The sequence below is a fragment of the Chinchilla lanigera genome, unplaced genomic scaffold (assembly GCF_000276665.1).
Source record: "Chinchilla lanigera isolate Chin_1 unplaced genomic scaffold, ChiLan1.0 scaffold00105, whole genome shotgun sequence".
Taxonomy (NCBI): domain Eukaryota; kingdom Metazoa; phylum Chordata; class Mammalia; order Rodentia; family Chinchillidae; genus Chinchilla; species Chinchilla lanigera.
Window position 1 is genome coordinate 1598640 of NW_004955506.1, and position 27808 is coordinate 1626447.

General features: G+C 57.6%; 1 protein-coding gene across 7 annotated transcripts in view; it reads right to left on the reverse strand.

Moving 5' to 3' along the window:
* Positions 1–27808, reverse strand: part of Bahcc1 (BAH domain and coiled-coil containing 1) — a 60106-nt gene that overhangs the window by 19697 nt on the left and 12601 nt on the right. For 5 of the 7 annotated variants that reach the window (XM_013506095.1, XM_013506092.1, XM_005407278.2 and 2 more), the window contains exons 3-7: positions 14315–14494; positions 5734–5856; positions 911–2653; positions 586–694; positions 105–295 (exon numbers count right to left, since the gene is read on the reverse strand). In XM_013506095.1, the coding sequence (XP_013361549.1) occupies positions 105–295; positions 586–694; positions 911–2653; positions 5734–5856; positions 14315–14494 (2346 nt within the window). Of the gene's footprint in view, positions 1–104; positions 296–585; positions 695–910; positions 2654–5733; positions 5857–9974; positions 10234–14314; positions 14495–27808 lie in introns of those variants that run through there. The other 2 variants (XM_013506093.1, XM_013506094.1) reach the window with 2 other exon arrangements.

The following is a 27808-nucleotide window of genomic DNA, read 5'->3' on the forward strand; positions in this document are numbered from 1 at the left end:
GACCTCAGGTCATTTAGGCCTCCAACTGCTGGGGGCCCCAGTCAAAAGAGGACCCAAACATCCCCATCAGCCTGGATCTACCCCACCTGCCCTTGAAGACTGACCATAGGAATGTCCCCCCATCCACAAGGAGGGGCTGCGGGTACGGGGCAGCCAGGGGGGGTGAGCAGGATGGGGGTGGGGGGCTGGGTCCCCTCCCAGCTGGCTGCCCTGCATCATGAGGTGGGGGGCCAGGTCTCCAGGGCAGCTGCTTGATGGATGGATCCGGGAAAATTCCACGAGGTCTTTGTTGTCCCTGTAAGATCACGGGAGTCAGTCCTGCCACCTGAATGACCCTGCCCTGCTCCCCTGAAACCCATGGCCATCAACCTAGAGGGAAAGGATGGGGGCTCACAGCAGACCCCAGCAGCAGCCTTGCGGCAGAGATAGTATGAGCCGAGGCCTCCTGAAAAGGGGCCAGGGTAAATGTGCAGCTTTGCCCACGACAGGCCACAGATCCCAATGTTCTAGCCACAGTCATCCTCCTTTCCTCCCTTGAGCTTCGAGCAGGCCCCACTCCCACCAGGGCCAAAGCTTGGCTCTTACTGTAGCAGCAACTCGCGGCCAGCCAGTCCCAGGCGGTCATCACACAGCCGTGTCCTCTCTTCCTCGCTCTCCAGGTCCAAAGTGTGTGTGGTACGTGGTCCCCCGCCAGCTGTACAGGGCCAAGAGAACAGATTGTGCAAGCTCTGCAGCCAACTTGACCCTCCCTGAGCTGGGGTCTACGCATGGAAGGAGGATTCCTTACCCTAGGGGTTCAGGGGATCTTTTGGGGCAGGTGTGGGGAGCTGATCAAGCTCCTGGGGTAGGGCAAAGCTGTCCTGGGGCACCCTGCACATCACCCAATGGCTCCTGTCCTGAGGGGCCATACCTTTGAAGGCGGGGACTGCCCGGCCCTGCCGCCCATTGTTGGTGCTATAGGTTGTCTCAGGCCGGCTCACTGTGTCTTTCTGCCGGGCCAAGGCTACTGCGATGCCCACAGGTGGTTGCCGCACCTCCCCATCTCCGTGTGGGGTGTCGTGCTCCCGGCTGCGGGCACAGTCAGGTCTCTCCACTGAGCCTGGGCCCTTGGAGGCTGGAAACTTCACTTCCTGCTGGACACAGCTGGCTTTGAGGCCACCTAGACCCACAAAGGGAGCCTTCTGCCCCACCACGAGGGCTTGGTTGCTGTATTTAAGCAGGTTCTTCATGGCTGAGACCTCATCTGGTGGGGTAGGCAGCTCCTGGGGCAGGAGAGCTGCCTGCTGCAGGCCACTGCCAAAAGGGTCCAGGTAGGCACTGCCTTTGCGCTCCTCACTGATGGCCATAGTGGTGGCCTGGCCTGCCTGGATGCTCCAGGGGGGGAGGTGGGGCCCACCATACCCCAGAGATGCCAGCTCCAGGGACTTGCGCTTGGCCTCAGCTGTGCTGCCCCCTGGCTCGACTTCAGGAGCCACCAAGTGCTGCTGATGCCTGATCCGGGCCACCTTCTGGGCCCCAGGGGCACCAGTGGGAGCCTCCTTGTTGACGGTTTTGTCTAAAGTGCAGCAGGCTTGGGTGGCCTTCCCGCCTAGTGTGTCCTGGTGAGGGGGCCGAGCACAGTCCTGCGAAGGGGCAGGCAACTCAAAGTAGCTGCTTTTATCCAGACTGGCTTTGGGGAGTCCAGGAAAGGGGGCCTCAGGGCCAGTGCTGAGATACTCCAGACCCTTTAGTCGGGGGTTGAGGGCTGCCTCAAAGCCCCCAGGCCGCCGTTCAACCTTGCTCTCGGCCTTCAGGTGGGCGTAGGAGACTCCATAGGGCGCAATGTGGTCAGGGCCCATGGCCCCGTCTAGGTGTCGGTCCTTGCCCTCCCCGACCACAGCACAGGCCTCAGCCGCCGGCAAGGGACGGCTCTTGTCAGCCAGGTGTCCCACAGAAGGCACAAAGGTGGGCCTGCTGGCCTTGAGGTCTCGAGGGACCTTGTCTTGCAGTGGGCAGAGCCCATCTGGGCCTGTGTGCAGCTGCAGGCAGGGGAAAGAGCCAGAGGCCGTGCTGAGGGGCGGGGGTGGGCCGGTGGGCAGGCCGGATGGCACTGTGTAGGACACTGCATGGTGTAGCATCTGCCGCCGCTCCAGGCACTCGCTGAAGGCTGCCCCAGGCTCTGTGTGACCCACTGATTCCTTGGTACAGCGTCCAGAAGCTGCCACGCTGGCGCCAGGCCGGCCCAGCATACTCCCAGTGCAGCTGGCCAACGGGGCCTTGCCCAGGTCACCATTGAGCACCTTGGCATTGAGGAGGCAAGAGGTGGGGTGTTTGGGACGGCCCTCACAGGAGCCCCGGGGCATTGGGCCACCCTCTTTGCAGGGCCCGTCAGCTGGCATGGACACCAGCTTGTGCCGCTCCTTACTGCTGTCCTCCTCTGCTACTGGTCGCTCCCTGCCCTCTGCCACCTTGCTGGTCTTCTCTTTGCCCATTTCTTTGCCCACGAGGAAGCTGTCAAATTCCTTGGTGCCTTTCTGAGAGGGGCCGGCCTCACCCCGGTCCCGGCTGCAGGAGCCGATGGGGTGAGCAGGTGCACCCCGGGCCACACCAGGGAAGTTGTGATTGGCAGGCAGGAGTGTGGGCTGGGGGGGCAGGTTGCGCAGGTAGAAGTTATCTGTGGGCCCAAAGAGCCAAGGTCAACAAGAAGCCTGGGGTGGGGGGCTCATACTCCCCAGGACACTAGCGCCAGATGCCTCCCCTGATCACCTAGCTGGCACCTACTGTCCAGGGAAGGTGTTTGTTTCTGGTTTTTTTGGAGACAGAGCCTTGCTATGTAGTCCAGGCTAGCTTTGAACTATTGTAGCCCAGGCTACAATCTCAAACTTGACATCTTGCCTCAGTCTCCCCAGTGCTAGAATTATAGACGTGTAACCACCATACCTGGTTTTGTCTCATTTTTAAAATATTGCATGAAATATAGAAATATATAAATACACAGTTCAACAGCATTAAGCCACATTCCCAATGAGGTACTACCATCACCATCATCTACCACCAGGATTATTCTACTCTCTAAACTGAAGCTCCCCATTAAACACTACTCTCCACACCAAGCTATGGCCTCAGAACTACTAAGTGACCAAGGCCTCCCTTACTAGGTTTTGGGGGCCTGTGGTTCCTGAAGATTTTCAGAGGGAGGCAGGTGCAACACAGCAGGCACCAGAGAGGTGAGGTGTGGGACAGAAGCACCTTCCTTGCTCCCTTTGGGGGAAGCACAGCTCAGCAGGGTCTTTAGGCGCATGCATGAGAACTGCCAAGGGAAGCTCGCTGCCTAGGTGCTCAAGGACTGCAGACAGCCCTGTAGCCTGGGGACTGGGTTGAGCCAGGATGGATGGCCAAGTGCTGCTGCGGCCCCCAGGGAAGAAGTGAGGCCTAGGGTGGGTGTTGTGTGTGGGGTCTATATCTGGGACACCCTGAGGAGGCCCAGTCCCGCAACATCTTAACTGGGTATCTCAGGCAGGTGGGACAGGGATGGATTACAAAAGGGTAAAATGGAACAAAGGTATTTCTGCGAGGGAAGCAGTAGAACCACCCAGCCGGGACACCCATCTGCAAGCCAGCCAGCTAGGGCTCCACTTGGGCAAACTTTCCTGCCCTCAGAGGGGTCTGCTCCCTGCTTTTTAGACCAGTCCCGGTGGACACTAAGGCCACTCTTGGGGCTAGTTCAGTGCCTCTCAGGGACCCTGGGGGCTGTTCTTCCTCTCACCCAGCTGGGTGGGCAGGCAGCAGGGTAAGGCCTAGAGAGAGTAGACAAGGGGGAAACAAAAGAAATGTTTGGAACTTGTAAAAGTGTCCTCAGTCATGTAAATTCCTTGTCAATTTCCTACTAATTAGAAGGGGGGGTAGAAAGGGGTAGCCCAGGAGAAACCTAATTAGCTCAACTTCCAAAACCAAATAATGTTCTTGGATGAGGCTCTACCACAATATTGTGAAAGCCGAGAGGCCCAGCCAGAGACGCCAGGACACCAGCCTGGGCCCACTGCCTGGAGAGAGTCCCGGCCTCAGTTCGGGGGGTCGGGTTTCTGGGGCTGGGACCAGCCACCTGCTCACCCCTGACAAATGCTGTCAAAACAGCTGCACACGACTGCCAGGCTGACTGGGAGATTGGGGGATCCCCGAGGGCCGAGGGGGTTGTTCCCCAGGCAGCAGAACCCAGGCAGTAGGCTGCATTTGTCGAGAACATCTGGTTAGGTTCAGGATCAGCAAGAAATCCCCTGGGTGGGCCCATGAGCTCCCTGGTCTGTCCCACAAGGACCTGCACCAATCACAGCTGGCCAGTCTCAGCAAGGCCAAAGCCTTCCTCTAATAGCTCAGGGCTCTTTTGGGCCCAAAGGACCAAAGATGCTGGACATACTAAGGTCCCCACTTCTGACAGCAGGAGGACTAGCCACAGGCTCCTTTGCACCTCTGGGTGTCCTATCCACCTCTAGGGTCCTGCTGTCTGCCTTGTGACCCTCTCCTCTTAACTCGGTAGGGCTTCCAGGAGGACTACTATGAAGTGACTAGTCCCCCTCTGCAGCACGCGGGGTGTCCCTCTGCAGATGGGATGTCCCTCTGTAGGCCGGGTCAAATTTGTCCCTCTTGGCAATGCCCCCCTCCACCTCTCTGCATGTTAGCTAAATTTCCCTCACTCCTGTCAGATCTGCACCTAAGTGGCCCCTCCCAGAGCCCAGACCAAAACTGGTCATCTAGGATCCTCTGCCTCCCCTCACCCCAGCTGCACTTTGTTTTTGTTTGTTTGTCTGAGACAGGGTCTCGCCATGTAGTTCAGGCTGACCTTGAACTCACTACATAGCCTAGCTTGGCCTCAAACTCACAGCAATCCTCCTACCTCAGCCTCCTCAGTGCTGGGATTACAGGTGTGTGCTACCATGCCCACACTGCATTTTTTAAAAAAGTAATTTAAAAAATTTTTATTTTTATGTTTTTTCAGTACTGGGTTTGAACCCAGGCTCGACTCAAACTTACTATCCTCCTGTCTTGGTCTCTCAGAGTGCTGGCATTATTACAGGTGTACACTGCCACATCTGGCTCCAAGCCACATCTGACGTCACTGATTCAAGCCCCATAGGACATAATATCTGGGTTCAAGTTCTATTGTTGGTCACCTGAAACATGGTTACTAACTCAATGCCACCCCAGCCTCTGGATACCACCCTGAGGAGGGCTTTCTAAAATTTGAATGAGGTGTCCCCACAACCCCAGGAAAAGTCTTAACTTGTAGACATGGACCAACACTTCTGACTCTCACCCCGCCCCACCTGCAGTCAGGTGACCTCCTGCAGCTTCCTGGGTGGCGTCTGCTTGCTGATACCCGTGCTGTGCCCACACCAGGACACCCTCGCAGGGCTCTACTGGTTGTCTTCTCAGCAAAGACCCAAAGTCTGTGTCCCCTCCTCTGTCTATGGGACACTGCTCTGCTCCTCCCTCCCCCTACCAGACCTCAGGAGGCACATTCTTTCTGAGCTCCTGAACCCCTGAACTGTGTGGGGTATAAGGCGAGGCCAGAGGGAGGACATGGACACCAGCCCCAAGAGCTAGAGAGACAGCAAGGCTGTGTTTAAGGGGTGCAGCTGGGCTCAACACCTAGAGGGCAAGGCCCAGCCAGGCTAGCTGCCTTCACCTGTGCCCCAGAGGCTCTCCACCCTGCCCACCCCTGCACCCGACCGACACTAGGCCCCATGTGGCACTTGCCTTTTTGGGTTCCATAGAAACGATGCTGCCCGCAGAGAACATTACTGTTTCCATGGTGATCCAAGTGGCTCACGGGTAGAAAAGTGGATGCCAGACTCCCTGAAAATCTGGGGTATGTAGGAGCTAGAGAAGCAAAGGGACTGGTTGTGGCATGAGGTCCTGGCATCCTGGCCCAAACCGCCCTGATCCCAGGGAGACAAGAAGCTGGCAGGCGATCCAGGAGTGACGTCCTGTGGAGCCTGGCACGCAGCCCACCGGTGGGAAATCAACCCATCAATACATCATATTAACTCTGACTCAACTAATACCATCCCTCTGGTGCGGCACAAATTGAATTGCTGATGGGCTGGGGAAAGGGGAGGCTGGAGGAGGGCGCCTCTGATTCCCTCCCAGCTCTTGGTGTTTGTTGTGTGCTTTCAGGCAGGACACAAAGGAGCTTAGAAAGGTATTCTGAGAGGAGGGGGCATGGCAGACAGACATCACAGAGCGCTGACAGCCCGGGCCAGACCCTGGCTGTGTCTGCACCATCGTCGGCCAGGAAGGCAGATAGTCCCAGGCCAGCTGTGCTGTGGGGAGCTGGTTGGAATGAGTCACACAAGGCCGTGCCTCTAGGGTTCCACAGATTCCTTGCAGCGGGAAGCCACAGGTGTCGCTGCTGATAGAGCTCTCTACCTAGGCCGGAGGCCTAGCCTCTTCATGGTCTGACATCTGCAGCAGAGCTGGGACCATGCAGTGGCAGCATTAGCCCCAGAAACTCTTGCACAAGGCCGCAGCCTCTAATCTTTATCTAGAGATTTTCAGGTCATGTCAGGAGGGCCCCTCTCTGAGCTAAGTGTTCACCCCTCCAAGGCAGCCAAGGTTCTGAGATGTCTCTCTTGTGCAGGGATGCTAGCCCTGGCCTGGAGCTGGTCCCACTGCTGGCCCTGGAGCCCTGGTCAGTTGGAACCTCCCCGATGAAGTCCTACCTTGAAAGACAGGGAGGACTGAGTAACAATCGGGGTGCCAAGTCACCACCAGCCATCAGGAATGTGGCTTCTTGGGGTTGCTCCTTCTTCACAAGGTCTGATGGGACAGGGACCCAGGCTACTGACACTGCCAGACTTGTGCCCAGCCACCTCCCCAGCTACAGCCCACAGTTGCTTGGAGTAGGGGCCTGTCCTCCAGTCTACTAATCCAGGCTCTGGGGCTGCCTTTTCTGGCTGCTCTGATGCCATTTGTTACATGGGCAGCTGGCTTCCAGTGAGGGGAGCTGGGCTGAGCTGAGGTTTGTCCAGCCATTGGACTGCATGTCCTCAGAGGCTGGGCATTTGCATGGGGCCTGGGGATCCTGTGCACTTCCTGGCTTCATCACTGTAGACTGAGGAGATGGGATGTGGGGTCATGGGGATGTGGGGCCCAGGTCAGCCCCAGAGCCTGCTGTGAGTATCAGGGCCTGAAAGCAGCCTTCTGCCCTTCTGTCCTGAGCACTCATTTGGTGACACACTGCTGGCTGCCCCTCCTCATTCTACAGAATAAACCAGAACCAGGAGGACTGGGCAGGGCAGGCTCCCTGCCTCACTCTAAAATGGGCATGTTAGGCCCCAGGGGAATCTTTCTTGGGGACTCTGTTACTGTCCTGAGAGCTTCCTGTGATTTCTCATACTACTCTGGATGGTGACAAGGAGCAGGGGTCCCCAGGTCTGTCTGTTTTCAAGTCTCAGGCCTTGGGCTGACCCACCCCAATGTTCCAGCTCAGTGCCAGGGTCCCCTGTGGGTGCATGGGGGCTGCAGCCCTGAAGCCCGCCCTGAGCATCAGGGGTGGAGGATAGCTCTTGCAGGCTGAGGCTAGGGGAACTGGGCATGGGAGAGGGGGCGGCAGTGGCTGAGGGACAATCTGCAATGCCTAGCTTGGAGGTGAAGGAGGATGAGGGCTCAAGACCAGCGCTTGTAGCACTTTCAGGTGGCAGGTGGGGACACTCCAGGACCCCTGAAACAAGGCCATGACATCCATGGTACTCCATTTCCAGTGGGACCCCTGACAGTTGCAGGCTACCACTCAGGCCCTGATGACACCACCAAACCCTCTTTGGCTCAGTGGGTCCAAGTGAATCCATGGACTCTGTCCCCTGTGGAAGGAACCCTGTCCCCTACCTGATTCTGGAAGAGGCTGCAGATTGAGTAAGGCTCTGCGAAGGCCTGTGGCTTGAGAACCTGCTCGCCAAGCACAGCCCCGCCCCAGCAGAGGCCTCACCCTGGGAAGGTGCTGTGCCTGTCCTGTCCCCGGCAGACCCCTCCTGCTGAGGAACAGGCTGGGGCTGGAGCACCAGGCCAATGGGCCTGGTGTGTGGGGCACATCGGCAGCAGATGTTGGCCAGATTAAACTCAGCTCCTGGAAGACTTGACAAAAGCCGAGGAGAACGGGCAAGGCCTGGGGGGCTGGTTAAACCACCACAGCTGTCCCCCTGTAATTGGCTGCTGTTAAATATTTTACGGGCCTCGTTTTTGTAAACAGAAGTCTGTAAATTCCTCCTTCCCAGACGCCGTTTCCCAGGCTAAACTGCATGGACGCCCCCACCCCGTTCCCCTGGAGAGGTCGGGGCCTCCCTCATCCTCAGGGACTGCAGGCGCTCAGCCAGCTAAGGAGCAGTTCTTTCCTGCCTGCTGCCCTTTAGGGCAGGGTGAGGGTGGATGGCCTTGGTGTCCCTCTGCTTCTGAGCCTGAACTGGTGGTGTCCAGGCCAGGGAGTGTGGGGGCCGGAGATCCCCGGGGGCCCAGCCCAAAGGCCTGGCCAGCTCCATCTCCAGCCTGCTGTAGGCCCCTGCCTCTGAGGCCCCAGATGGGGAATTAGGGGTAAAGGAAGGAGTGCAGGGCAGGAAGAGGAAAAGCAAGGGTGGGGGGGCTGGTAGTGGGGGAGGAGGTCCTCCCCACCCAGCAACAGAAAGGCCCCTTTCTTTTTCCCAATAAGACTGTAGTCTCTGAACTGAAGAAGAATATAAAAAATGATTTTTATGCATCAGAGCAGCTGCTGTGAGACTAGAATCAGAAGCCAGGGCTGGTGTGGCCCCACTGGGGAGGCATGGGGTCCTTGAAGAAGCCACTGCCAAAGAGACTGTTTCAGGGTGGCGAATTCTGGGGGGTACCCCAGGACAGTGGGGAGAAGATCCTCTGGACAGAGTTAAGCTTAGGGTTAGGGTCTGATCCAAGGCTGAGCCAGGGGGTGGCTGTACTCCCTCAGGCTGGGGCACTCAAACCCACATCCCTGCTGGGGGCACCTCACTATCCCAGAGCCTCATCCCACTTTGAGCTTAGGGCCATTACGGTCATCCCAACAGGCAGGTGACAAACTTGAAGCCACCCACTGCTTCAAAGCTCCCAGCTGACTTGGGGACAGGCCTTGGAGTGGGCTGTGGAGGTCTCACTGAGGACATCCTGTCCTTCCTGCCTGTCTAGTGCCACAGGTGCCTGGAGACATGAGTGACCCAGAGAACAGGCTCAGGGCTCAGCCCCTCCTGGGTACAATGAAGTGGGAGGGGACCACAGTGGGCAAAGATCAGAGGTAAGACTGGGCAGGTAGGGTAGACACTACTCTTGCGCATCCAGGAGGAGCAAGTGGGTATGGTGAGTGCCTCTCACCTCTCCACTGAGACCTTCTAGGAGACACAGGTCTCTGCTTTTTGTGTGATCTGGCAGCTTCTTCCTGTCACATGGCATCTATTACACATGCCAACACTCAATGCTAACTCAGTGCTGGCCACTTCCCAGGTGCTTCCAGCCAACCCAGGAGCACCGGGTTAAGGAGAGGCCTGAGGTTGTGCTCACATGGAGCACAACAGACTAGTGACATTGGCTCTGGGTACAGGCAGGGCCATAGTGGTGTTTGGAGGACACTTGTTATCCCTTGATCTACTGCCTAAAGGGAGTAACCTTGTCACAGCCCCCTCCCCAAGAGGGGGAGACACCTGTGTCTGTCCATAAGCCCCCTTAACCCAGGTGGTCTGATGCCGAGGTGCTCAGGCTAAGCCTTCCAAGTGTACCTCCCGGGACTGACACCACATCCTGGGTTCTGGTGGTGATGGGGGAACCTGAGATCCCTCAGGGTATGCCTAGAGTCCTCTGCAGGCCCATGGGATGCTGGATCAGGGATGCTGTGTCCACATGCTGATCTGCAGCTGCCCCAGGTATAGGGCCTGGCAAGCTTCACCCATCCCCGTGTTGAGAAGAGCAGTGCAGAGCAGGTGAAAGAGCCAGGCTCTGACAGGTACCTCTGGAATGAAAGTCACAGGCGGCCTGGCCAGGACCCCAGCAAGCCCTGGACAGTTCCCAGTACCAGGCTTGATGCAGGCAGACAGGTTGGGGAGCTCTGGGGTCCGGCCTGCTGCAGGCTTCAGGCTTGAGAAGGCAACTGAGAATCCTTTGAGCTTGTGGCCATAGCACCTTGGGCATGACCTCCAAAATCTTCACGGACATCTGGATGGCAGCTCTCCACGCGCATGTTCTTCCCCTTCCCTCTGTAGGCACAACCTGGGCACATGAGGGCATTGTGCCTGGGACCCCTCTTACCAAGGAGCAGTGTGCCCTGCTCCTGTCAAACCTCAGGATACCATCCCAGTGACCAAAGGCTGAGGAGTTACCCCAGCATGTACAGCCACAGGACACAGGAGAGAAGGAACAGGTTTCAACCCAGCCTGCAGTACTCATCCAGCTTTCTCTGGATTCCAACAGCTATTCTGATAAGTGTGGTCTACAGATGGGGAAACTGAGTCTTAAGAGTCTGGCAGCTGGGCATGTAAATGCAGCTCTTGGGCTGTGAAGCCTTCCTTGGATACTTGGTCTGCAAGAGGCAGGGCCCATGGCTGCCTAGGGGGTGGCCAGGGCCATGTGCAGGCCTTCTGGGCCCACAGCAGCCTCTAATCAGAGCCTGGCCAAGCCCCTGGCCCCAGGACCACACAGACACAGGGCTACAGGCCTGAAGCGAGGGAATTGTGACAAAGGGGACCGGGGAGAGGAGGCCTGGGCTCTGGGGGCAGGTTGAAGGGCATCACTGCCACCTAGGAAACAGGTACAAAAGAGGTGGCAGCTTCTGAGATCTCAAGAAAGGGGGCAGGAGCAGGGACAGTTGCCAGAGATGGCAATTCCAGGGGATCGCACTGGAGGGCCACCAGAGCCTCTGGCCCATTGAGGCAGTGGGCACCGGGTAGGACCTCTATTATGTCAGACAGGTTTTAGATCCTGAATCTCTTACAAGTTCTGGTGGCAGTAGGCAGGCCGCGGGTATGTGCAGTGGGTGCTGTGGGCAGCCCTACCCCTACTGGATCTCTTCCAGACCCCATAGAAAAGTGGCCCCTGGGTAGGGCTGGATCTGACAATGAGGCCAGCCAAGCAGACAGCCAGCGCTGGCATGTGTGCCCGTGGTTCCCCCTCCAGGTGGCACAAGAGACCACGAAGAGCCTGGCTGTGGGAGTTCCACATCTCCAGTCCCCCCAGCTGAGCCCCCCAGGAACAGAACCCCTTTCATGGCCCTGTGGGTGGTCCCAGCCAGGCAGCTGGGAGTGGGATGGGAGAAGGCCAGCCTCACTGACAATAGGCCCAGCTGTGCTGCGCCTACACCCACGCTGACCCACCCAGGACAGGCTGGCTGGACAGCGGCTCACTGCTGACCCCCCCATTCCGCCATCCAGCCCACCCTGGGCCCTGGAGCCATCCACCTCTGGAGAAGCCCATTGGTCAGGAGGCCTGGGGTGGAACAAACAGGCTCTGCCCCAAGCCAGATGTTCTGGGGCGGCTCCTCCAGCTCAGGGTACCTCCCTGTACCCCCAGCTGTTTAGGGACAGAGGAAGCCCTGGCCCCACTCTAGCAGCTGCCCTGCAGATGGTGAGGTGGGGGGGTTTTCCGGCTGGCTAGGGGGCCTTGCTTAGGGTGGGGTGCCTCAGAGGTTACTCCCACCTGGGTCTTACTTGCTAGCCCACCCCTGGCCTCCTTGCCCTTAACACAGAAGCCCCCCAGGGCTAGGGAAGGAGTGGCAAGCTAGCTTTGCTGGGCACCTGCCTCTCTGCTGTCCTGGGGTAGTGAAGGGGATCGGGACAAGGATGAGGCCAGGCCTTGAAGCTGACCGCCCAGGCAGCCCACCATGCAGCCCAGCCCACATTCTTCGGCCGTGTCGCGTGCCCCCTACCCGCCTTGCCCCCCGCCCTCCTGAACACACACAGCCGAGGAACAGGCCCTGGCACGCGGGAGCCAGCTGGCACCCAGTCAAACTAGCAGCCAGGCACGCTGCCAGGGCAGCGTGCCAGCCTGCCACTCGCTGCGGCCCCGCCCGCCCTGGCCTCTGCCGGCACAGTGAGCTCGCAGCCGGCCGGCACCATGTGGCTCGCCGGAGTGAGGCTGCAGATGCAGAGGGCAGGGGAAGCCCTGAAGGGAGGAGATCCCGAGCCAGCAGGCAGCTTAACTGAAGGCAGGGAAGGGGGGACACTGAGGAGAAACTGAGGCACAGACCAGGAAGGTCCATGTAGTCATATGATACGCAGGCAGATGTGGGTTCACTGCCTCCCTCGAATGGAACCTGGCAGGTTGGGGATAAGCTCCCCAACCCAGGACCACTGATCCCCATGCCCATCCCCTGGTGAGCCCTGGGTGGCACCCTGTATTCTAGAGCTAGAGGTGGCTCAAGAGGCATGTTCTACCTCCTGCATCACCTGGGCTGGCCTCCTTACCCAGGCTGTAAGCACGCTGATGGTGGGAATGTCTCCTGATACCTGTGCATAGGGTGCCCAGGGCAAAGCATGGCCACTGCCCTCAGGCTGGTCTCAGAAACAGGGCTCTATAGGTACAAACCCCTCTTCCTGCCTCCCCAGATCAGGACCACCAGGGCATGGGGAAGGCTGGGTGTGAGTCAAAGCCTCCCCAGTGCACCACCTGGACACCATCCCCTCTAGCCCAATGGATGCTGCCGGGCCAGGGAGGAAGATGGAACCACTGAGGCTGCACCCCATGGTAGGACTGAAGGTTGTGGGTGCCCAGGGAGCTGTAAGCAGCTCAGCCAGGCAGCCGTTGCTACAAAGGGAAGTGAGGGGCAGAAGGCCGTTGTGGGTACTGACTAGAGGCCACCCCTAACCCATGCTCTGAGCAGACCCCAAGGGCAGAGTGGCGCTCCAGGGCAGGTGGTGCTACCCACAAACCGTCGTCCTTGCTGGTGGGGTCCCCAGGGTGGATGGAGAGGAAGTGGGAATTTGAGCTTCTGATGCAGAACTTGGGGGTGGGCTGTCCCGTTCCTGAGCCCTGAGGAGGGGTCATGGTTGGGTGCAAGGAAGGGAAACCAAGTCAGCTTTCCATGTGTGCCAGTGTGCCTGTTTCAGGCCAGGAAGGGCAGGGACCCTGACTTCTGCTAAGGGCCTCCCCTGCCTGCTCCCCCTGCTTGGCACCCTCCTTCCTCCCGCAGATGTCCTGAGGGCCAGATGCCCTGGCCAACCCGATGCCCAGTGAAGGGCTAGAAAAGAGTAGGGGGCCATCAGTGTCCACAGGGTACGGGGCACAGGCAAGTGGGCCGAGGACCCTACTTTGCCGGCTTGGTGCTCAGCACCCTACTGGCCGCCCCTCCCCCCAGGAAGAATGTGGCTCCTTATCGCCTGCCCAACATGTGCTCTTCAAGCGGTGCCTAAAGCTCAGATTATTTTAACAACTGTCCCTCACTCGTCACCTGTCCTGTTTGGAAAACAGCCCCTTTTTTTTGTCACACAAAGAGAGGTTTCTCTGGCTTCCAGAAGTGCCAGGCGCTAATCTCCCTGCCTGGAACCCGGGCAGGCGGCGGCACGGTGTGTGGGTCCGCAGTGCTCTGTAAACACGACGCGAGTGCAGCAGTCATTGAGTTACGGCAGGGTCGGTGCCAGAAGTGAGCGCCCTCTATGCCTGCTGCCAACTGCAATTACCTCCCTTGTGCCAGCCGGCAGGGGGCTTAACCCTTCCCACACCATGGGGTATGGCACAGCCACATGGATACCAGTAGCCATGGGGGCAGGGACACTGGGGCCTTGGGCCACCACTCAAGTAGCAGCACCAGGGAGCTGAGCACGGCATACCACACTTTGGGGTCCCAAAAGGGCCTCAGGGGACTACTCCGGCCATGACATCTCCAGAGTGATAGGTGTTTACTAGGTACACAGGTACTGACTGTGGGCAAGAGATGGAGACTCTGTCCTAGGCAGGGTAGCAGGGAGGCAGCCTGTGCCTGCTGACAGATCTCCCCTCCCTGTCTCTCCCCCTCAGCTGGCACATCTGGAGTCCATGCCTCCTCATGTCTGGGAAGGTGGGTGCAGCCCATGTCAGAGGGTGCAGCCCAGTCCGGCTAGCCCAGCTGTGCTCCACATTTCTTCAGCTCCCTGGAGTCCTCACTGCCCTACCCCCTCCACCCTCCCTGCCCATCTGGAGCACACATCTGGCCAAGACTAGTGCCTAGCAGGGCTGTCCTCTGTTTGCAATCAATTACCACCTCCCTCAAGGGGCTTCTTCGGCAGGGAGCGACTCTCCCCACAGCATGCTTGGCAGTGTTAGTCATGGTCAGTCCTGCGGCCACCACAGTGCTACTTGGGAGCCCAGGACCTTGACTTACCTTCATGGGAGTGGGAGAACCAGATCTGGGAGGTGCTGGGGTGAGAGCCGCGGTAGGCCTGCTCGGAGGGGGTGGAGGTGGGGCCAGTTGGGTGTGTGGAAGCTGCTGAGCCCAGGCTGCTGGTGAGGAAGCTGCCCATAAAAGAGGACGCTGGAGAATTTCCCATCAGGCGGCTGCTAGCTGTAGACACAGGGGCCAGCATGAGTTACAGTACAGCTCGGGTTAGGGGGCGCACCCACTGCCCATGGTTCCTCCCCACCCCTAAGCTCCCCAGGGGCCTTTGTCTTTATTTTTTTTTTATTATTATTATTTTTTTTTCTTGGTTTTTCTCAGGTACCGGGAACCGAACTCACGACCTTGCGCTTGCCAGGCAGGCGCTTTTGCCGCTGAGCTAAATCCCCAGCCCCAGGGCCTTTGTCTTTAAATACCCAAGAAGCCCAGCACAGGAAAATTTGGTCTCATAGGGATGTGACAATGGCATCAGGGTCCTGGGCCTCTGTGTGTCTCAGGTGCCTTAGGACTGACACCACTCCACTACTATAAAACCAATAATGATATATATATATATAGACTAGATATATTGTCCCTACTATGTCACCTCCACCATCACAACAAACCACATCACCTCCACCACACCACCCCCAGCAACAGTAACAACCACACCACCACCAACTGCACCATGACCAACCACATTACCACTACCAACAACCATATCGTCACATAACCATAATCACTATTATCACCATCAGGACTGATCATATCACCTTCATGACCACCATAATCACCCACCAACTACTATTACCACCACAACACCAACCACACCAGCACCACCACAATAATCGCCATTATCACGGTCACCATCAACATCACCTTGCACCACCACCTATCACATCCTCATGACTGCCACCACCAGTAATGACATCAGCACCAGTACCATCTGCCAGGTGCTGGGTACAGTGTGAAGTAAGCACTGAGGGTCTGTGGGGAATAAGCTACCTCATAGGCCTTCTTCTTGGGATGCAGTGGTTACCTCAAGGCCTCTTAGATACAGGTGCACTTGGCCAAATGTTCTGCCTATGCCTCATTGAAATATCCCAGTCAGTAGGGCCCCAGCCAGAGGTCCCAAGGTCTCTAACCCAGCCTGGGCAGCATGGAATGGGCCTTTCTCCAAAGTGAGGTCTTCATCCTTCTCCCCCATCCAACAGACTGGCTAATCAGAATAGGGTGCCCAGTCCCACGTGAGCAAGGGGAGAAACTGAGTCAGAGGGAAAACAAGTGAGAAAGGAAGGAACATTTATCAATCAATTGAAGTCCCCTCAAATTGTTCAGGGTCAGGCTGATGGGGCTGGCTTTAAAGTGGCAGACAGCTATTTATCCAGGGCTCAGGCAGCAGAAGCCAGAAGCTTCCTCAGCCTGGCCAACACATTTGGCATTTCCCCTAGTGGCCTAGGAGTGCAGGAGATGGTGACCTGCTACTCGCCCCAGGCTAGCCTATGAAGCCTGCCCACCCCTCTGTTCCCCAGTCTGCCATATCCTCCACTCATAGCCGTGCTCCTTCCCTGCCAAGTCCAGTGGCCAAGGCCAGGCTGAATGAGTCTCTCTCGTTGCCATGACTACCAGCTCTTATACTCGCATGACATATATGCCCTTGAGCACTCTGCATATGGGGTTACTCTGGGTGGTCCAGATGGCACTGCTGGCCCCCACCCTGGCAAGGTGCCCTTGTGCACTGTCATCTCTATCCCTGGGCAACGAGCCTGGCATGGGGCCATCCCAAGGCTGAGGGGTATGGGGTGCAGGGCAGGGCCTGGTGGGGTTGCATGGGCTCTGGGTTCTGAGAGGTGGCAGGCAGCCTAAGGTGAGTCAGGGAAGCCGCTTTCTGCCTAGGAGGTAGGGGAGCTGGTCAATCTGTGATGCCTCATCCCGCCTGGCTGGGCCTTAGGAGCTTCCCAGACAAGAGGTGACTCAGCAGAGAGGCGGCCAGACCAGGGGAGAGGGGACGCCCCTTGGGACCCTAGTAACCAAGCTATGTTCTGCCAGCTTCCAGCCCAGGCTGGGCACTGGAAGGCAGCTCCTTCCCCTCCTGGGATGACAGGATAGGCATGTGCCACTGAGAGGAAGCCTTTCCCAGGCATGGCCAGAGAGGAAGGGGCTACAAGGGACCCCACTGCAGGGAGAGGAAGAGTAGGCGGAAGGTGCCCAGGAGCCAGGGACTTCCCAAACCGCAGGGCTGAGACTGTTAGGAGCCCCTGCCAGACCATGGGCTTGTCCAGCCAAGGGAGGGGACTCTGGGCTAGGAAGGGAAGTTAGCCTCCTTGCCCCACTCTGGAGACTCTGGAGGGGCATGCCTGTGGGATGAGTGTGGCTGCCCCAGCTGCAAGCTTTCTGTCCCACCCTGGCCTGCCCCAAGTCCCCCAGGCTTCTCCTCCCTCAGCCTCCCAGGGAAGCCCCACCCACTCCTTCCTTCCCAGGACAGTGGGAAGCAACTGAGTCCAAAAGTCAGGTCTGGAAAAAACTTACTCCAGGATCTCAGCCTGGGAACCCTGCACCTTGAGCTCTCCCACACAGGAGGCAGGCGGGGCAGGAGAACCCACAGCTCAGCATCCCACAGAGCCTGTAGTTCCAGGGAAACTGAGGCCCTACAGAATTGCCTAAGGGCTCTGTGAGAGCAGTAGGAAATCTTGGCCAACCAACCCTCCAGAGCCCCCATGGTAGACCCCAAGCCAAAGTCCAGAGTAGGCTCTCAGGCCATCATGTTCCCACCGAGGAGATCCATCCTGGCCCTGGGAGGGGCTCTGCTGACACTGTCCTGACACTGATCTAGAAGGAGGGCCCACTGCTTGAGGAAGCACTACAGCCCGCCAGCCCTCCAAGCCTGGCTCCCCATACAGGACACACAAGAGTGACAGGCTGCTCTCCCCGCAGCAGCTCCAGCCTGTGGCCTTCCTGCCCGCACACTGCCTGTTCTTTGGCTGCTTCATTAGTGGGCTTCTCAGAGACTTGAGAAATGAGGGGGATGAGACTAGATGGCCCTCCACGCCTCCATCCTCTGACCAGGCAGCTTCCCTGGCAGCTGGTTGTGGCCCCAGCGTCCCTCCTGTGCCTGGCTAGGCTGTCCACCTGGGGGTGGGTCTTCACTCCTTTTCCTTCATGCTGAAAACAAGGGCTAGAGCTCTGTATCTGGCACAAGGACACCATATCTCTACCATCACCGAGGTGATTCCAAGCAATAAAGCACAGGAAAACAAGCAAAAGAACCCACTCCCCTGTAATTATTGCCATTCACCCTTCTCTAGAGTTATAGAAGACTGAACACTACCTCCCAATTCCAGCAGGACCACCTTGGGACTGAGAACCCTGACATCTTTGCTGCCTATTCCTCCTGGGAAGTCCAGCCCACAATGGTAAATGCTGCAAGGCTCACTCCCTGGCTAGCAGACAGCACTAGGACGGCCTGTGAAGGCACACTGCCCTTCCTACCAGCACAGGCTGGGGACTCCCACTCTGACCCCCACCATCTCGGCCCTGGCTGAACACCTGGAGTAGAGCCTGCAGGCTCTGCTAGGTGGGCAGCAAGTCCCAGGGTTGCGGGTAGGAAATGCTGGCTCCTTGAGGTCTTCTCCAGCCAACCTGGTTCCTGAGCAGCTTAGGAAACCCTAAGACAGAGCATCTGCGCTCCTGTCCCCCTACCTCTGAGGACTTGGGCAATGGCACAGTGCCCAGCCAACAGAGCTGTGGGCAGACCTGGCTGCCACCTCCCCAAGCCGACCAGTAGTCAACCCCAGACAGAGTCAGCACAGTGGCTGCCTGGGATCCCGGTGTAGCCTGGGCCCCAGCCAGCACTGCAGCCATGGGCCAAGTCCAGCCGGGAACTGGGCTGAAGCTGTTTCCTCTTGGCAAAGACCTTGCCTACCGGTTAGCAGCCCAGGAGGGGACAGTGAAGAATGCTGGAGGGGTGCTTGACCTGGGCCTACTCTGGCTAGGCACCTGGGTCCTGGCACTGACTGCACTGGCACCTACCCTGACAGGGGCCTTATGGGCCCACACAACATGGCACCTCAGGCCCCAAGTCCTGCATCCACTACTGGACTATTGAAGGAACGGGTTACAACTGACGTTCCCTCATGGTGAAGTGGGCCAGGTGAAGTGAGCCTGTTGGCTCCAAGGCTTCCCAGCCACCCCTGTGCATGGTCAAGGTGGCCCAGCCCTAGTGCAAAGCCTGTCTGGGCCCACTGCCTGTTCTCTCTCCCCGTCACAGAGCCACAGTACACTGGGGCTCTTCCCCAGAAAGGGATTTGAAAGCTGTAAGTGTCACTGGCCACCAAGACAAGCAAGTCCATGCTGCACCTCTACCCCCACTGCCCAGCTGTGGTAGCTCTAAGGCTACCTTAGCTCTGCCCAAGACACCATGGAGGCCTGGCCCCAGGCACCAGGCTGGCTGAGAAAACCTCTCCGGAAGCCAGAAGGCCAGGAGGGCTGGCTGACATGCCTCAGGTTGCCTGGCGCCTTAGGCACAGCCTCCTGGTCCCTGCTGACCTGCACGGGGAGACAGTGGGCACCTGAACCTGGGCTGCTGGCTGCAGGAGAAATGGGGTACAACTGCTGCTGCCCCATGTGCCATGTGAAGTGGTTCTGGTGGCTCCAAGACTAGGCATACTTAGGACTTCTGAGCATGGAACCCAGCCCTCACCCTAGCCCCATGTGGAGTGCTATCCCGCCAGCTGTGTCTGCCCTGCAGAGCAGCCCCACCTGGCCATGCCAGATCTGTAATGGCTCAGTCTCTCTCTTGCTTACCTGTGGCCAGGCCCACTTGACACAGCCATGGTGGCAACAGAAGTGGGGTAGACTGACCATGCTGAGCATGCTCCATCCCAGAAGCCCCCATGGACTGGGCATCTCAGAGGTTAGGCCTGGCTGTCTGATGAACTGGTGCTGGCTGTACTACCCACCCAGCTGGCTCTCCTGCCTGGCTGTCCCAGCTCTGCCCTGTGACAGCAGCTTGAGCTTTGTAGAATAGGAACAGAGCTTCAGGGGACATGCATGTGTTTTGAGTTAAGTGAGCCACTGAGACAGCGTCTTTCTTTTCTGGAAACTGTGAAATGGGTTGTTAAAAAAAAAAAAAAACATGGCTCACTGAGATGGCGGCAGCTCCTGAGAAGCAAGTCCCTTCCCAGGCTCTCAGCGCTCCTGCTGCTTCCGGAAGCCCAGCTGACGGGCTGCTGGCATGGACCTCCCTGGCTCTGCGTCTGGCAGCTGCAACCACCACTCGTGCCAGCTCCCACCCTCCTGCTCACACCCACTCAAGCGCCCCTCTTCCCTTAGGGGCTTCTGGCTGTGCTTCTCCCAAACCCTAAAGGGCTGCCCAAATGCCGGGGACACCCAGTCCAGGGCAACTGTCCCTTGGTCTCCACAGGGGACACTAAGAGGTTGAGACTAGAGTGCTGGGCAGCCTGGCTGGGGGAGCGAAAGCACTCTTCCCACGCACAGCCACACCCTAGAGGGAGCAGGGGAGAGGAGAAAGGAAGGATAGCCTCTGCCCCGCCCGCATTCCTCTCATTCCAGGAAACAAGAGAGGATAGAGAACTTCCACCCGGGGTTTCCTTCGAGGATCCTGTGCGTTCCTAGGGGGAAAGGCTCTGTTCAGTCGGCTTGGAGGCAGGGGTGGCATGTGCCCATCCGACTGCCCAGGAGGAAGAGGAGGGGCCAGAGATGAGGACCCAGGCCCACCAGAAAACTGACAGGCCTTGGAGCCAGGCCACAGGCCACCCAGTGACCATGTGCCTGAGTGTACATGGTGTGATTCCCAGGTGCAGCCAAGGATGCTCTACTGACCCCGAAAGCATGAGGGCCCCAGTACCAGCCCATGTGGGAAGTTTGTACTATAGATGTGGGCAGAGCCAGAAGGCCTGCCCGTGAACACTCACAGGGTATGTGCCTATGTCTCTGGGTACATGTCTGTGGCTATGGGATGTACACATGGCTATGGGTATACAGCCAGACCCTATACTCAGGGACAAGGGGACACAGGCTGGTCCAGTTCTCCAAGGAGCCACTTCCGAGAGCTCAGATCTCCAACAGACACACCCCCTTACTTGTCCGAGTGAACCCAGGCAAGGCTTCTGTCGTAGTCTGCCCACATCTCCTCCACCCCAGTACGGGTATATCCAGGCCTGCCAGTGGCAGAACTTATCTCCCAGTTTAGTCTGCACCAGGCTGCAGCTCTAAGACCCCAGTCCTGCCTCAGCAGTCATGGATTCTGGAGGGTAGCCACATGGCCAGGCCTATCTCTACTCTGCCATGCAGGAGCAGGATGGAGCCCTCCTCTCCAATATCAGATGCTCCTGCAGGGCTACCCTTTGCCAGGCCTAGGAACTGTCCAGATCTGGGGCAGTTCCCATCCACCTGAGTTGGCTGCCACCGGAGTTAGGGTGTACAGCCTGCTCACTCCACTTAGGGCTGTTCTAAGCCAACCCCATGGTCAGCACAACCCCAGGGGGCCACCATGTCATCCCAGCCCCCATCTGCAGCTCCAAACTGGTTGTAGAGGAGGTGGCAGACACAGGCCCAGGGAGAGAGGAACACAGGAAGAAAGAGGAGGGAGGCAGGGCCTGGAACCACAGCCTGTGGGGTGGTGGGGGCCAGAGGGGAGGCCAAGAATGTGAAGCAGTGGGCGGAGGGCTCAGCCCACTCCTGAGACACAGGATGGGCCTGGAATGAGCACATCACCCAGGAAGCCCCTCAGCCAGACTAGGGAACCTTCCAGAGGTCGCTGCTAGCCCCAAGGAAGCCCCTCGAAAGCCATAATAGGAAAATTCTGTAGTTGCTGAGCCACCAGCCCCAGAAATCCAGGAGACGGCTGGGAGACACCGATGACAGGGGACAGGCCCAACCACCAACAGCCCAGAACCAATAAAAGAAAAGGAAAATCGGATATAAGTCTGGTTCTTATTAAAAGGGTAAATTTAGCCCTTTGGCTAAGGCAGAGGGGCGGGGTGGCCAAGGCTCACCACCGGGTTGGCCCTGGACTCCCTTCCTCCCGGAGTGACTCAGAGTGTCCCAAGAGCATGCAGCAAGGGTGGGGGCCACTTCCCCTCTTCTCCACTCTTTACACATTCTCTGTGTCCCTGCTCCTGCTCTGGGCAGGCAAGTGGCCAGGTCTTCCCCAAGTCACACAGGAAAATAAGTTGGGCAGGCAAAGGCATAGAAAGGTGCCCGGGGCAGGTCAGCACCATTCCTGCCTGCAGAAGCATCTCCTCCAAAGTACATATTTCTCCTTTCCTTTCCACGGGCCTGAAATAAGCCAGGGGGCTGGTGGCAGTACTGACACTGGGTCTCACACACAGTCAAAACACAGACAATGCACAGAGTACATGTGCTCAAGTATGCATGTACACACACAGCACATATCCACAAACACACCAACAGATTCATAACCATGCATATGCACACATATGTACACATATAAGCCACAGCCTGGACAAGGCAACCGCATAGGCAAGGCTGGTGGCTCTGGCTCAATTGGGCAACATGAAGTTCTCTTGCACCAGAAAGTTCTTCTCTACCTACCCAGTGGACCAGTCACAGCTCCTGCTCAGTGTGTGACTCATGATTCCCCCAACCTCCTCAGAGGTGAGGTGGAGACAGGTGCAGGCCAGGGGCACCTCAGGGCGGGGCCCCCCACCCACATGCATATTCCCATCTGGTCTGCCTGGAGGTGTGAGTAGTCACAGGCCTGGTCCCCAGGTGCCTGGCCAGCCTGGGCATCCGTGATGGCTCTGTGCGTAATCAGGTCCCTCAGACCCAGGGCACACAATTAGTTCCTCTCCAGCCACCTCTATCCCCCTGCAGGCCATCCACATGAGTGTCCACCGGGTCCTGGCCTCTGAGTCGTGGCTCCATCCCAGCCCACAGGCATGGTAGCCATGTTCAGGCACTCACAGCTGGACTGACCATGACCTTGGGCCAGGCTGTAACAAGTACGTGCACAACCCTGTGCCTGGCCAGGGCCAGCGACTCCAGGCAGGAGCACCTTGTGTACTAGAGGTGGAGAAGGCCAGCTGTGGTCCTTCAGATGACACCAAATATCCTCAAGTCAAGCCACAGGCTGAGAGTGTAGGCCGGCCTGGGGATCTGAGGCTCCTTCGATGATACCTAGAAGGTCTCAGGCCTACATGGCACCCTGAGCCCAGGCAGGGTGAACACTAACTTATGTCAGCAGCTTAAGAAGGACATGGAGCAGGCACAGCCATGCACACGGTGGTCCTCACCTCTGGTAGTGGAGTCAGCTACCATGCAGGGCTGGGAGAGCTCTGCTGACCACTGCAAGAACTCAGGCCAGCTCCCACTCCCCAAAAAGGTCCAGGCACCGATGGCCTGACTCCCAGAATGGGGTGGCTCATTCTGCAGCACCCCGGAGCAGTCAGGAGGAACACTGAGGCCCATAGCACTGTAGGGGTGAGGGGCTCTTTGGATGCCTTGGCCATTACAGCCTTTTGTCCTCATTTCCAAAGCAACTGCTTCTGGTATAGCTGTCTTCAGGCACTGAGGCTCACACTCCAATGTTGCCCTTTCGGGGATACGCATGATATCTTTCTCCAGTCACACCCAGCCCGCCCTCCTCTGAAAGGCCCTGCCTGCCTGCTTCACAATGAAGGCCTCCCTCCCTGGAACTCCTCCACACCAAGAGACCATCTGTTCAGCACCCAAGTGCGGGTCCAAGGGCCAAACAGGCATCTGTCCCCTGCCACACCTTGGTGCCAGCCATGGGGAGCAGGACAACTTGCGGGGGGCAGGGAAAGTCAGTCCCTAGATGAACAGTGAGTGGGACGAGAAAGCAGGGGAAGTTCATGACAGTGCAGGCTGTCTCTCTCAGGGACAGCTTCCCGGCCTCATGTAAATTCACATCTCGGGGCCCGGGATGGGGCGCACCCTGGTAGGGAGAACATAACACCCTTGAGAGCACACAGAGAGTGTGTGCAGAGGGAGCATGAGGAGGCTAAAGCACTTTGCAGGGGCCTGGTGGGCAGAGACAAGGCCAATTAGTGTGAAATGCTGCTTATTTCTCAGCAAGATTGCATCACCGTACTGGGGAGCCAGGCAGAGGTGGGAACCACTTGGCCCCTGGAATGACACAAGTCCACAACCCCTCCCAGATGCCCTGGGGCGTCCTTTATGACTTCCAAGTGGGGACACAGAGGCTGGGGCAGCTGAGGCCACATGGAAAGGCCGAGGTCACGCATGGTGACTTCAATCTTTCCCACCCCAAGAGAAAGGGTCCTCACCCGGCACCCTGCTTTCTGGCTCTGGGATGCTCCCTGATATTAGAGGTCAGGGCTGCTGCAAACTCCAAGGACAGAGCCAGGAGGTTTCTGTCTCCAAGAACAACACTGCAACAGAACAAAATGCAAGGAATACCCTGGCATCCTGAGATAGAAATATGCTTTGGGAGCAGAGTGAAGGGAGTTCCTGGGACAGGGACGCCACTCCCACTGAATGGGGCCCCCACGAAGAAGGGAGGAAGGCATCCAGAACCAGTCAGAGCCAGCCAGCTAAGGGACGCAGCCTGGACCCCAGCAGGAGACCCAGCAGAGACGGGACCAGGCAGGAAAGCAAGCAACACAGCCAGGTCACAACTATCTGGCCTCATCTTCAACCCACCACTGCAAGGCACAGAAGTCTGGGACAGTATAGGAGGAGCTACCTCATCAGTCCAGGTGTTGTGACCACTGGGTAAGCAAATGATCTCATTGAGCCTGTGCCACCCAGGTAGGACCTGCTCCGCAGTGGGAGTGGCAAGTAAGTGATAGATGGTAACTGCTCCCTGGCCTTGAGGGGAGTCTGATCACAGGCAGGGGCCAGAGTCTCAGGGCTAGGCTGCCGAGGCTGGAAGTCCTCAGAGAGTCCCCCACAGCTTCAAAGGACCTAGAGATCCATGACTGACCCCCCAAATGCACATGACTCTCAGAAGCCCTGGACCAGCCAAGCAGGCTCAGGCCCAGCTTGCTGCTCCAGGGAAATGGGGCTGCCTAGTGTTTATCCCAGAGCCTGGACTGGCCCAAGGAGGGCTTGGGGAGCACCAGGGTGGGCCTGGGCACCAACTGACTCTGCTAGGCCAGCTGCAGAAAGCACAGCTCCAGACTGGAGGGCACAAACCCCCATTGTCCAAGCCACAGAGCAGGCCCTGAGTAGTGCCCAGAGAATGAAATCTGACCCCAGCTCATTCATTAAATGGGTTGAGTGGCCGCTGCCCTGTGCCAGGGTCACCCACTCTCACCCAGCCCAGCTAGGAATCTGAGGACACACAGGCAGCTAAGTACACTGACCTACGACCCTGGCTCTCAACAGATCTCTGGGGTGCTACAGGGCCAGCTCACTCCACCTGCTGGCGGCCCAACTAGGAGCAGGCTGCCCACAGAGTCAGATGTCACAGGGTCTGTGGTAGACAGCAGTGCCCTGGCCAGGGCTGGGGCCCACAGTGCTGGTGGGACTTGGGAGGGGAGGATGAGGAAGGTGTAGGAGGGTCATGTAGGGTCAGAAAGACCTTGGACAACCAGGGAAGTTATGGCCATGGGAGGAGTGGGAGGCCTCCAATGACCCCGACCCCGCCACTCACTGCTTTATGTTATCTTTTCCTTTCAGTGTGCACAGGACCCAGACTTGCTTCTATGAACAGAATATGGCAAAAGCAAATGACCACAACCCTGAGGCAAGTCTGCTGCAGAAAGACCACGGGCTCTACTCACTTGTGCTAAGCAGAGCTTGCTGCCACACCAAGCACTATCCGATGGGAAGGTGCAGTCTCCAGCCAACAGCCAGCATGGACCAGAGGCTGAAGACAGCCAGAGGGGAACCTTGGAAGGGTGACCCCATAGTTGCACTTTGAAATGCCCACAGCCCATCTAACCCTGTGATCCTGATTCCTGGTACCTACAACTGTGAGCTAACAAACACTTGCTGTTTGCAGCTGCTGAATTTGGGGATAGCCTGATATGCAGCAATAGCTCACCTAATACCCAGGCACCAGATAATGGTAGAGGGGTTGGGGGTCCAGAACAGACATGGAACCTCAAGGGAGGTGAAATAAGACTCAGGAGGGAGTCAGCAACACAGGGGACAGACCTGCTTCTGCAGAAAAACTGCTAGTGCAGACTCGGGGGACCCCAAGTGGTGCCTCGCCAACAGGTCCTAAGGGCCCATGATGGAAAAGCAGTCTCCTGCTGTGCAGGGCATGTGTGGCCACCATACTGGTACTGGTTCTCTGGTACGTGAGCATTTCCCGGCCCTCTCCATCTTAGGGCTTTACCTTGGACCTGGTAATTTGGGTTTTCACTAAATATTTACCACCAACTGTGCACATGTCATGAAAGATGAGGATGGCCTTGTAGGCAGTTTCCTCATTTTCTTTGATTTTTATCTGTATTCACACACATTAGGGGTTTTTTCAGGGTTAGCCTAAAGGTGCAATACAATTTAATTTTAGCATTAATTTAAAGCAAATTGAAAGTTTATTTTTAGGATACCAAAAGGGACTCATAAAAGGGACTGGCTTCTAGGTAAACTGCTCATACAGTGACCTGCTGGCCTGTAGTGACCACAGTGTTTGGGGAGCCAGTCAGATGGAGAAGAGGGGCTGCTTCTCTCTCTAGATAGGACAAGGAGGTCCATGCACTTGGGGCCCTCAAAGGCCAGGGGCATCAGAGTCCTTGTCACCCTTTGCAGAAATGGGTGGGATTCCTGTCTTCCATCCCACACATAGGTCTAGCTCCACTCTTGCCTGTCTGGACCATCAGAAAGGGTAGAGGAATAGGGCCTGGGACAGCCACTCTGACAGCTAGTGTAGAAGAGAAGGGTGACTAGGGTCCCAGCTTTCTAGCCCAGGTGGTCTGCTGGTGTCTCACTTGTCTTTGTTGCTTGGGGAAAGTGGTGTCCCTGCAGTCCCAGAGCACAGCAGACCAGGTGGTCTATGAAGGGCCCCTCCATGCCCTGCACTCCATCTAGTGGTTCAGAGGTTCCTCACTACACTGCCTGGGGCTCCATGGCCCATAGGCCATCCCTACTCAGGCCCAGAGTACCAGGGCAGGGCCATGTGGGCCTACTCCAACCACATCATACTCGCCATGACACACTGAGGGCAAGGGTGATGGTGGTGACAGGGGCTGGACTTGTGCAGGATACTGATGCCAACGCCCTGAGGGTCCTAGATGTGAGCCCAGACTCTGGCCTCAGGGCTGCAGAGCCTGAGCTGGACTGGGAGCGGGGGCTGGCCCAGGAGGGCTCCCAGTCTCCTGCCTGTCCCACCACCCACTGGCCTTTTGGCTTGAGGGGCCTAGGGGTTCTAGGCTGCTAACGCGGGTCTGGTCAGCTTTGGGGGTTCCTGGAGCCAGCTCTTAAGTGACAGGGAAGGCTAGCAAGTCCACAAGGGGAGGGCACTCAAGCCAGGACTGTGCCCCAAGTCCCAGAGTAACCTCCAGTGGGGGACAGCTGTAGCCCATTTTAGAGGCAGGAGACTGAGACTCAGAGAAGGTCTGGTAGCTGAACTGTTGGGGCCCAGCATGCACTGAGTAAACTATGACCCATAGGGACCTTAGGCTTAGGAGGAATCTCTGGGGGATCAAAGTAGTGGCACTGTGACCTGGTGACATAAATCTCAGGTGCCATGACCATTCCCCATTGCTGGCCCAGCCCAGTTGCCTGGCAGGTGCTCCAGGTGGCAGCCGGCTGGACATGAACCTCAGGGGGTGAGGGAGGGAGCTCTGCAGACAGTTGGGGTGAGGAGCCAGGGAAGAGGTTTACAGCTCCTGCTCACCACCCTTCCTCTCCCAGGCCCTGACTGTCCCCTTGCAAAGTGATGACTGCAGATGCACACTTGGTCCCTCTTCCTTCCCCTGCCACATGCAACCACACACATGGCCACCTTGGGAGAGGTGGGGGTAACCCCAGGGTCCCTCCTCACCTTCTCCTTGCACCCTGTGACTCCAACAGTCATTGGCTTTTGCTTCCAGATATAAGTGTGTCCTCCAACATGCAGAACTCCTCAGGGATGGCCAGGAAGTCCTAGCATGAGGGAAGAACTGACCACCCCACCAGCCCTGGCCCCCTCCAGGTCCCTCCTTCATAGCAACAGGGTGCAACCTCTCCAGAAGAGACACCCCCTACCTCAGCTACCACAGGATGCTCTAGTAAAGAGGCAACAGCTCAGTCTGCCAACCTGCTTGACTGATGCCTTTAAAAGTGCCAAGTACTCAGCCTCAAAACCTCTGCAAATGACTGCAGATGCTCCTCAGGGTCACAAGGCAGGCACCTTGGTCTTTAACGAAGGGACCAGGGTCAGGGGCCGACTGAGGCCCTGGTGGAAGCTTTCAACTTTTCTGAAACTTAGTTCCCTGATTGATGGTTTATCTTCCTTCTTTTCCAGGGGGCAAAAAACCAAGCAAGGCTCTCTCACAACCATGTGCCCCACTGCACAGTCCTCAGTAGCTTGGGACAGGAAGGCCA